Source organism: Corvus kubaryi, unplaced genomic scaffold (genome assembly GCF_017639235.1).
Source record: "Corvus kubaryi isolate FWS band 111438036 unplaced genomic scaffold, C.kubaryi_AGA036_p1.0 55193, whole genome shotgun sequence".
Classification (NCBI taxonomy): Eukaryota; Metazoa; Chordata; class Aves; order Passeriformes; family Corvidae; genus Corvus; species Corvus kubaryi.
The window spans coordinates 8,235-18,996 of NW_024581409.1; the positions used below are offsets into that span (position 1 = coordinate 8,235).

The 10,762-nt window shown below is 54.5% G+C and overlaps 1 protein-coding gene across 1 annotated transcript; it reads left to right on the plus strand.

Moving 5' to 3' along the window:
* Positions 1 to 663: 663 nt before the first annotated feature.
* Positions 664 to 10,749, plus strand: LOC121672374 (sterile alpha motif domain-containing protein 11-like; the record flags this gene model as incomplete). The annotated part of the gene is made up of 3 exons (XM_042044995.1): positions 664 to 749; positions 4,259 to 4,351; positions 10,532 to 10,749. Coding segments are annotated over exons 1-3 (336 nt in total), but the record flags the coding sequence as incomplete, so codon positions are not given.
* Positions 10,750 to 10,762: the final 13 nt, after the last annotated feature.

A 10,762-nucleotide genomic window follows, 5' to 3' on the forward strand; every position in this document is an offset into this window, starting at 1 on the left:
AGGTGGAAGAGGGGCTCTGGTCTCGCTGGATGTTGGCTGGCCGAGCCTGGGTGGTTTCCCGTGGAAGTTGGCTCCGTTCTCTGTTTACTCGGGACTTTGTGGTCCAAGAAGCTTTCAGAGCAGGCTCAGTGCTGTGCATGGGGAGCGTGAGATAGGTCTCGATCTCTTCCCATTGTACTGGAGCAGGAGCACAGTGCAGGAGAGTTTAGTGCAGGAGAGTTTGGTGCAGTCCCTCAACTGAAACTGGGGCCCTTTGTAGCCCATTCAGCAACGCTGGGAGGGCAAAAACCTTGTGAGCAGCTCATTAATCTCCCTTCTCCAGGTGACCCCTGTGCTCAGCTCTCACCATGAGTGTCCTTGGTGCAGATTGCCTGTGGAGGGTGGGGATAAAGCCCCTCTGTCTTTGGGGAAGCCTAGGGATAGGTTTTCTAATCTCCCCAGACTTAGGCTCCCAAGTCCTCTCCTCAAAGCTGATCAGGAGGCTTGGGGTTCTTAGATGTGTTGGTGAGGATGACTCTTAAGCCAGGCAGCTCTGCTGAGTGCAGGGAGGCTGAGGATTAGAGCAGGGCAGGAGACAAAATAACTCCCCCAGCCTGGCTGCCACACCAGCTGGTTTATGGGGCCGTGCCCACATCCTTTCTCCTGCTGCTGCAAAGCCTGGGGTGATCCCTGTGCTGGGGACAGAAGTGCTGTCCTGCTCCAGCTGCTTCCCAGCCCTGTCTCCATGCCCCACTGCAGGAGTGCAGCAGGTGAGTGCTGGGCTTCCCACAAAAGAGGGGAGGAAAAAGTCCACTCTGATTTCTACAGCTTTGGGGAAAATGTTCGACTTTGTCCCCAAATCCTCCCTCTGGGTCGCTTCCTGTGCTGCCTTGCCAGGCCAGCATGAGCCTGGGATGTGATGTGGGGTGTGGGGACCTGTGTGGGGACCTGGGTGAGGGGGTTTGTGCTCAGGGCTGTGCTGCACTGGTGGCAGTGGGTGATCAGTTTGCCTGGGGCTTCCCCCAGCCCCCCTTCCTGGTGATACTGCCTGGCCTGGCTTCATAACCCTACAGTTCCACTGATAATGTCTTTCATTTTCAGCTGTAATATTAAAAACTGCCCTGATTTGGCTTCCTTTCAACTGCAATGCTCTGTAAGAAGGCAGGAGAGAGGAGGCAAAAGCAGGGGTTTGGAGAACAAAACCCCAGCCATCGCTCCCCATACTTTCAGGTGGATGTTGCCTTTTGCAGGTGCATGGGCTGAGCAAAATCTGTCTTGGGGCTTTGTGGTCGATGAGCAGCAAGGCACTAAATGCACAACCTGTGTCTGGGAGGGTGCTGAGACATCCAGGAGCTGCTCTGCCAGCTCATTTGCAAAACATTTGGTTTTGCTGCTACTGGTGCTGCAAAGTCAGGGGGAGATGGACTGTGGCTGCTCCCATCTCGGTGTCCTGCTGTTTGTGTCAGGGCAGAGAGGGGTTGGATGGTGGGGATCCAGGGCTGGACTGGGAGTGCAGGGTCTTGTGGAAGGGCTGGGCAGGTGGCAGTGGGGTGGCAGAGCTGTGCACAGGACTGAGGAGGAGAGGATGGGTGCTGGAGCACAGACACCTCGCTGAGGTTGTACCCTGGCAGCTGGGAGTTCACTGAGTTACTAAAGCAGGTGGGACCTGCCTCTCTCTGCTTGCAGCTCAGGAAGCAAAGATGGGCTTTGACTTCTTAAAGCCCTGGGCTGGGACTCAGAAAATCTGAGTTCAGTCCTGTGCTCTGCTCCCGACTCGGTACATTTGGGGTGGGTTGTTACGTCTCTGTGATGATCTTTATGCTGATCTTTATTCCCTTTCCTTGCTTACTCTATCTCTTGTGCATTTAGTCCCCACACTTCTGGGGCCAGAGGCATCTCTGCCACACTGCAGGGCTTTGCCTTAACTGAGGAAATAAATAAAAAAGAGGAAGTGTTTGATTCTGCGATGTCACTGAAAAACTGCCGGGGGCAGCCCAAACCCAGAGTCAGCACGTGGGATTTGGTGCTGTGGGATGAGGTGAACCTGAGATGCCGGGAGGATCACCCTGGGGAAAACTGTGGCATCCCTCTGGAGGGAATCTGGACTGTGTGGAATCTGGACCCCTCTCCCAGGGGCAGATGTCACACCTGGCTGCTCACCTGTGGGGCTCGGGGGCTGGTGGGGCATGGGTCGGAGCGGGCTGGTGTCAGTTCAGAGTTCCTGCGTGATCCTGGTCTTGCCCTGCCCCGGTGCAGCCAGCTGGGAGGGAGATGGGGCTGCTGACGTGCGTGGGAATGGCATGGGAATAGCTGGGAATAGCAGGGCCCGGCGCGAGCCGGAGCGAGCGTCTGCCGGCAGATGGGCCCGGGGGTGGGAGAGGAACAGCGGGAGGGAAGCAGGGATGGGGGAACGAGGTGCCTTGGCAGAGCTGTGAAACCAAGGAATCTTCACTGCTCGCATTCCAACTGCTGTCACATGGACCCCGTGCTTCTGTCACCAGTTCTTTTCCATGGAGACTCCTCTGCCTCCAGCCCTGCTGGGCTCTGCTGCCTCCTGCCCGGGCTGGGAGGGGCGAGCGGAGCAATGGGACTTGTGTTGTTCCAAAGCCACAAATCCTGGCTGAGAACAGTCCTGAGGAGGAGCAGGATATATGATCTTGGCCTCCAGCACTGAGGGTTTGCAGTATCAGGGTAACGTTTCCAGGAAAATCAGCATGAAGGATGGAGCATTCCAGGGGGAGGGAGCTGCTGGCTCTGGTTGTGCTCCCTGGCCAGGTACCTGCGAGCTTGGGAAGCTGAGAGTGGCTGTGGACGAGTTATGTAAGGGGTAAACTGAGGCAGGAGGAGTGAGAAAATGCCGATTGTGTGGACAGGCTGACTCGGCACCTGGGATGTGAAGTGCTGAGAGAGCTCCAGCGCTGTCACCAGTGCTCCTGTCCTTCCCTGGCTCTTCCCAATTCCCTCTGTTTTGCTGTGTTTCCTTGGCTTTGGGTTCTGCACGGTCACAAGCCTCTGCATCGTCTCCGAGTGCCAGTTTTGCTGAGGGATTTGGTGACAGGGTCGTGGCAAGCTGAGTTTGGAGGCAGCTTGGGCTCTTCAAAGCCTTGAAATGCCACTTGGAACTTCGCAGAGCTGCCGGATTGCTCCTTGGGCAGAGGCACCTGCTGGGGCTGCTCTGCTCAGCCCTGTGCTCTGATCCCCTGATAAATCCCTGCCACGGCAGCAACCTGGGCTGCTCAGCTGCATTCCAAGTGATGGGGAGTGATCCTGAGTGCAGGGGACAGTTGCTTGGCTGGAAATGTCCCCTGGAACAGCGATAATGTTGTTGTTGTTGTTATAAATAGGACCGAGGGGGTTTGTAACCTTCCTTAACCCCCACGTTTCGGGCAGATCGCAGCAGCCTGGCTGTGCTGGGGCTCACAGGCAGATCCAATCCGTTCTCACTCAGATACGCTGCTGATTTGGGAGATTTTTTTAAAAATTTTTTTCGTTCTTTTAAGGTGCTGCATCTTTAACAAGCCCTTGATAGATGAGAATTTGATGCTTGCAGTGACAAACAGGCTCTTCCTTCCTGCCCATATGCACCATCATGCTTTCAGTTTCCCCAGCGTTATTAGGGGAGGATATTGATTCGAAATCTGCTCGGGAACGCTGTAATTGTGTATTAGAGATTTGGTGTTGGTTTGGAGGGCTGCAGTAATGCAAAAGGCTTGAGTGTTTCCGTGCAATCCAGAGGGGGAAGATTGCTGAGGACCTTGAGGTTTTGAAGGAGGAGGGGGGAGGGAGGGGGAGAGACTGAGAGAGAGAGAGAGAGACAGAGAGAGAGAGACAGAGATACTGTGGTAGGAAGATTCAGAGATCTGTTGTGCTTTTTTTTTTTTCCTGTGTTGTTTTTTTCCTCCCCTTCCTCTCCCCCAGTTGCTTTGCATCAGGGCATGAAAGGAGTGGAAACACCGGGGGGACAAAAGGCACCAGAGCAAATGATGAAACTCAGTAAGGAAATCAACTGGATTCAGAATTTATGGCTTGAAAACGTTGCATTGATCAGTGTATGAATAGTCATTATGTGCTTTTGGGCTGCGTGATTAGGAAAGCAGATCAAGGCTCTCAAGATGATGATTTTTCTTACTTTCATTTTTTTCTCTCTCTGCTTGTAATATCTGTGTGTGTGTGTGTGTGAGAGAGAGAGAGCAGGAAAATACCAAAGTCTCTCTGGTCGCTCCTGCACAGAGGAAAGTGCAGCCTTCTCTGACACTCAGCTTTCTCATCTCTCTCCTAGATGAAATTTTAGGCAAGAGAAGAGTATGTTCTCCCAACAGCAGCAGTGAGTGTCCTTTAGAGAGCAAGAAAGCCCGAAGTGAGTCCCCAAAGGGTAAGTGCTGCTTCTCCCTCCCCCACCCCCTTCCCTTTCTTCTCCTTTCCCGTGAGTGGAACTTAATTGAAATTAAGGAGGGAGGGCTGTGGGGTGGGAGCTGTGTCTGGCACTGGGGGTGCAGGAGGAGGCGACCAGGGCTCTGTTTTTCCTTTATCTCCTCGGAGGGAGCCTTGCAGGGCGAGAAAGGGGATTGCCTCTTAATTACAGTAATTGCTTGATGATTAAAAAAAAGCAGGCTGCAGCCTTTGAGGTGGATTTTAGGGGTGTTCCTACTTTTTCAGGCAGAATGTCTTGATTGCATGTTTAATATAAAAGGTACACACAGGCTGATCGTGCTGGCATCTGCTCCTTTAAAGGGAAAAAAGGAGCCTGTCAGGGAGAATGGGGCTGCTGAGTTTTCTCTTATGCATTTATGGCAGCGTTCCTATAGAGATGGAATCTGCAGAAGGTTTCTCTATTTAGGGTTTGGTTTGTTGTTGTTTTTTGGGGTTTTTATCTCTTGATTTGCCTTCCAGTTCTTTCCTATAAACGTGATTTTTAAACTTTCTTTACGACTGGCAGAGTGGGATGGGTAATGGAGCCTGCAGTTAATGAGTTTGTCTCCAGGTTGAGTAAATGAGGTTTTGCAGGCCGTTTACTTAAAGGCTTTGTAGTTAATATCAGACTAATTAGCTGTCAGTAATACCCACCTCCATCCCTGTGCCTAAACCTGCACTCTCTGGCCATTAAAAAACCCAAAGCAGAGCAGCTGTGTGAAGCTGGATCCTGCTCCCTGGGTTTGGAGTCCAGCTGAGACTCCTCCAGGGGTGGATTCCCAATAAACCATCCAGGGAATCTCAGAGGGCACTTCTTGCAGCAGTTTGTCCTGAGGCCTTCTCAAACCACGCACTTCATATTCTGCTTTATAAAGATCCGTTGTGGGGATCTCTCCTGCAGCCTGATCTCTCAGAATGTTCCTGTTCCTTCCCTCCTTGTGCCCAGATGATGATGTGAAGGCAGAATTCTCTGAGAGGATGTTGAGTGCTGGTGTCACTATGGAAAATACCAAATCCTCTCTGATGTAACCCTCTCCTGCCTGTTAACTCTTCTGGAACAGCAGAAGTGCCTCAGATTTTACTGGGAACCCTCTAAACTGCTCCTCTTTATCTGTTTTCCTTGATTTTTTTTCCCCATCTGCTCTATTCCTGTTATCCCTGGAATGTTTCTGGTGGCTGTGCAGGTGAGTTCCAGATGATGCTTCCACAGGTTCATAAACAGATTTGTTCCATCAGATGCGAGGCTCCTGGGACACATTTTCTATTTTGCTGTTCCTGCTGAGGTTGTGCCCCTTGTAATTCCAAGTTTGTGCTTGGGAGCTGAGTCCAGGGAACAGAACCTGTGTGGGCTGGCTGGGAAGGGGCTGAACTTCAACCAAGCCATGTGAGACCAAGGGATTGCCTTTGGATTCGTCCTCAAAAAGTGCCTGAGCTGGCACAGATGGATGTTTTTGCCATGGGAGCATCAGGGTCAAGTGATCTCGTTCTGTTCCTTTCCTTGGGCCTTCCCACCCTTTTTGCAGGCTGAGGGCAGGGTGTGAGGAGTCCTTGGCTTTGCAGGAAGCACTCAGGATCTAAATTCTGCTCCTTGGATCCCAAAGTTGCAGGGGTTCCCCCAACTTTTTAACAGAGGAGTTCCCAGGAAGCCCTGAATAAAGCAAAGTTTTGTTTTCTACTCCCACTTTGAGGTGAGACAGAATGGAAATTCAGAGCTGGGCCTCTTGCTGATCTCCCAGTGGTTTTTGTTAGATCCTTGGGGAGCCCCTGTTCTCTCCAGAGCTGTGCAGGAGTTTTAGCCCAGGCTGTGCTGATGCTGGAATTGGAACAGTGAGGGGCTGAGATTGCTGTGCTTTGGGGCTTTTATCTCCCCACCCCGGTGTGAAAAGGGGCTGCACCCAAGGTTTGTGTCCTAACCCCCCTCAGGCTGAGCACTCCCATCCTGCTGTGAGCCAGCAGCACTCCTGTGGCGTGGATGCCACAGGGAAAACACGGTCCCTGTGTTCCCAGCTCTGCCTGGGAACAGAAGGACCCACCTTGTGTGGCAAACCATTCCCAAACGGGATGGCCCCTGATGGATACTCACTCACCTGGGGTTTGGGAGCTGCTGCTGTGGGGCAGTGCTGGACAGTGTGGGGCCTTGGCTGGCACCCAGAGTGCAGTTCGGGAATGGAAAGGGAAGCAAGGACTGGTTGGAATTCAGGATCCCATCAGCCCCTTGCTGTCCTGCTGGAGGAGCCGGGGCTGCAGCATCTCCTGGGACCCTTTCCCTGCACCCTGGTGCTCCCGTGCCTCGTGCAGGTGCTGCTCCTTCACCTCCTGCATCCCAGGGATGGTGACGGGCTCCAGGCAGGATCTGCCCCTCTCCATCCCACGCTGACCCTGGGAGCAGCTCTGGCTCAGGCACAGCTGGGCTGGCTCTGGAAGAGCCTTGGAAGAGGAGCAGTGACCCCGTGGCTCAGCTCGCGCTGCCGTGGCCGCTCCTGATGGGACGAGGGGAGCAGAGGCGGCCAAGGAAATCACTGCCGCTCCTGAGCTGAGCGAAAAAACACCTGTAGGGCTGGAAACCCTTCCAGAGGGAAGCAGCCTCCTTCCCTTCCCTGCCCCCTCCGCAGAGCTCGCTCCAGAGATCAAAAGGGAGCCGTGTCTCGGAGGAAACGGGGCCGCGCTGCCGCTGTCAAACAGAGCGGAACGCTCCCGGTCTCCTGTGGAAATGGGAGCACCTCGGAGCCAGGGCTGTGCTGGCAGGGCACGGGGGACACAATTCCCCGGTGAAACCCTCGCTCCTGCGTGGCTGGAGGTCTCCTTCCCCACTGCCTGGAGACTGAAATGCAGCTGGAGGATGGCGGAAAGGGAAAATGGGGAAGAGCGTTTCGGTTCCCGCTTGAGCCGCTGAAAAGCGTGTCTGGTAGGAGCCTTGGGGAGGCTGGAAAGCAGGCTGGATGAAGTGCTGGCAAACACACGTAGGGAAGGACACTGGGCTCACCCCCTGGGGGCTGGCTGGGCTCACAGGCTGCTCCTGCTGCCATCCTGCTTTCTGTGCTATTGTGCACCTTTTAAAGCAAAACAAAATCTCTCTGGTTAACGAAGGAGCCCAGAACTGGAGCTGGACTGCAGCTGAGCAATTCAGATCCAACCTCTGTCCGTCTGTCCCTCTCCTTTGGGGGGGACATCCATATGCTGGTGGCTTTGGCAGCTGTCCAATTAGGCCGAGGGAAGAAATGAGGTTTGGCCCCGTTCTTGCTGACAGCACCACTGCCCCCCAAACCAGGCTGCTGAACATGGGGGAGTGGGCACAGGCAAGAGAAGACCTGAAAGCTGCTGACCAAGCCCCGGCCTTGGGTCTGGGGTGGGATGGGTTTGCTGCAGGTTCCTTGAGCTCTGACTGGGGTTGAAGAAAGGGAGCCTTGGCCTGCCACGGGTTTCTTGTAGGACAGGAGGGGGGGGATGGACAGGCTGGGTGCTCCTGTCCTGTCTGGCGTTGCCTGGGGAGGATGAGCCTTGGCAAATGTTGTGGAGAGGCTGTGCAGCAGTGAAATGTCCTTGGGTCTGTGCAGAACCTGAGCTCCCGTGGCTGTGCTGGCAGGACCCCGGCAGAGGGTGGGAGAGGGGAGGAAGCTGGGAGAGCTGGGCTCCCCTGGGCTGGGGTGCACAGGGGATGTGCTGGGTCTGCAGAGGGCCCAGCAGATGCCTGGCTTGGTTCTGCCTCCCCGGGGCTGTGCCAGAGTCCATTTCACACCTAGTGGCTGCAGGAGATTTGGCGAGATCAGTCTCCCGCATTACCCCTGGTAATGACAAAAGCAGACAGCAAAGCTCCAGCAAAGCTGGAATTACTGCCGGCTGAGTCATGTGAAATCTTCCAAGTTTTAAGCATGGAAATCCAGCCTTTCCCTGGATTCCTCCTTCCTCTTAGCCTCCCCTCGCCACCCCCATTCTCCCTCCCCTCCTTGCACCTGAAATCTGCTCTGCGGCTGATCCGATAGAGTTTATGGTAATTAAGTGTTATTAAATCCCCTCCCCCCCTCCCTTTTTTGCTCTAATGACACAGCTGTGGGGGGAAAAAAAAAAAAATCAGTGTTTTTCTAAATCAGGTCTGTGGCTTTGCTCCTTAGACCTTTGGGTAAGAGCATCAGGAGGAACTGAAACCGTGAGCTTCTGCATCCCTGGGGGAGGTGGCAGGGGTGGAGGAGGAAGAGGAGGGAATCCTCCCTGGTGGGAAGGAGGCCTGGAAGGGAATTCTGTCCTCTCCTCCCTCCCCTGCTGCTTCCATGGCTGTCTTGCAGGTTTGGGGTGGGATTGAAGGAGCAGGCACAGCACGGTTGTTTCCAGAGCAGCTCCTGCCTTTGGGGTCTGGTTTTTGGGGTGGGGGACCCAGGACAGCGTGGGAACCCAGCTCCTCATCCCAGCGGGGTCGGGAGCAGCCCGTGAAGCCGGGATGTGCCCAGGGAGCCAGCGGTGCCGGGGTGCAGATGTGTGTCACTGGGGCACCGAGCTGAGGCTGCAGGGACAGACAGTGCTGTGCTGAGGGCTGGCCTGAGCTGCAATCATTTCCCTTTTGCACTGGCCTTGGGAGCCAGGGATGCCACCCTTCGGTATTGAAATGCTGTGCAGCTCAGACGCTATTATTATTATTATTGTTGTTATTATCATAATCAATCATTAGAATTATCATTGTTATTATCATTATTCATTATTACTTATTTTTATATTTTATTACTGTTATTATTATTGTGATGATGGTGATGTTTCCCTCCTGTGTTTTGGGGAGAGGGTGGCTTCATTACAGCCCGTGAAAGCTGCATCCCCCCCAAAGCCTGAGCCCCTGTGCCGTGGCTTGGGTGTCAGACAAAGGCAGCACCAGTCCCTGAGCTGCTGTGGCAGGGCCTCATTTCACAGCCACTCTGTCTCCTGGGCTGTTTCTGTCTGCCCCTGACTCACCTTTCCTGATAGGAGCCCTTCTCTCACCTGTGGCACAGGCCCACGGCCCCTCCCAGCAGCATTTCCAGTGCCCGTGCATCGGCCACGGCGCTGGTGCCGAGTGCCAGCCCTGCAGCAGCATCACCTGCCCTGCTCCCCCAGGGGCTCTGCCAGCGACAGCAGGAGGCTGGAGGAGCAGCAGGAATCCGGGGCACACGGGAGGGTGGCCCTGCCACTCGCCGGGCATCACGGTGGTCCCTGGCTGCGGCGTGGGGGGAGCCCGTCCTGCTGCGCCCTTCCCCTCTGCCTGCTCAGAGCGTGCCTGGGAGTTCCTCTCTGAGTAATGAAAAGGCTTTGCCTGTGGGAAAGATCCAAGATAAAATAGTGTTGGAGCAGCCAAGGCGGAGAGCAGTAATTACTGTGAGCTGTGCTTACAGTAAACACAAAACCCCTGTGGTTTTCTCTCCCTGACTGCCAGACTGGGATCCCTCCTGCCCCCGGAGCAGGCAGGGCTTTCCCCAGAGCACCTCCCTCCCGGGATCTGCAGTCATTCCGGGAACGTGGAGAGGGAGGGGCTGATTTGGATGGCCTCAGGTACAGATGGGAAACGACCTGCTCCCGAGATGTCCCCTCTGAGAGCTGGGCAGGTGGATGTCAGCACTGTCCCTTGGGTGCGTGTCAGCATTGCTCAAACATCTCTCACTTTGTGCTGTCCTTTGAGTGCTCAGAAAGGTGGGGGAAAGAGGTGCCTGTCTGGTCAGGTATGAGCTGAACAAAGAACTCACATCCCCGAAGATGAAGGGCTGAGAACTCGGTGAACTCTTCCATCCTCCCTGTCCCCTTTGAGGGTACAGAGCTTGCAGGTGATCTTGTGTTGTTGCAATGCAGTGCTTGGTGCTTCAGGGGGAAGGAAAAAAAAAAGGTTGGTGAGGTTTTTTGTGTGCTGTGGACTTTCCTGTACGTAAATTTGGAGATTTAGTAGGTTGCAGGTGGTCTTGACCACATTTGATGGTACATCTCCAGCACAAGGACAGCTGATGTGGCAGCTGGGTACGTCAGGCCCAGTGGGAACAACAGAGAGCTGTGGGAATTGGTGCTAATGTCCCTTTACCCCTGTTCCTCTCTATTTTTGTGCTGTCCCTGTACTTATCTTGATTCTCCACTGTATTTCTCTCTGGGGGGGAAAAAAAAAACAAAAAAAAAAAAACCAAATCTTTGTGCTCCTCAGAAAACTCGCACACGCCTCTGCTGGAGGAGGCGGTGACGCAGATGACCCCGGAGGAGCACTACAGGCGCATGATGTCAGCCCTGAACGAGCACGGCACCTTCGAGGAGCAGCAGCAGCAGCGGCTCTACCAGCTGGCCAACAGCATGGCAGTGCCCAGCCACGGAGGTAGGGCTCTGCTTCCACGTGGGATGGGGCTGGGAGATGTCCCCGAGCCCTGGGCCCATTTGGGAT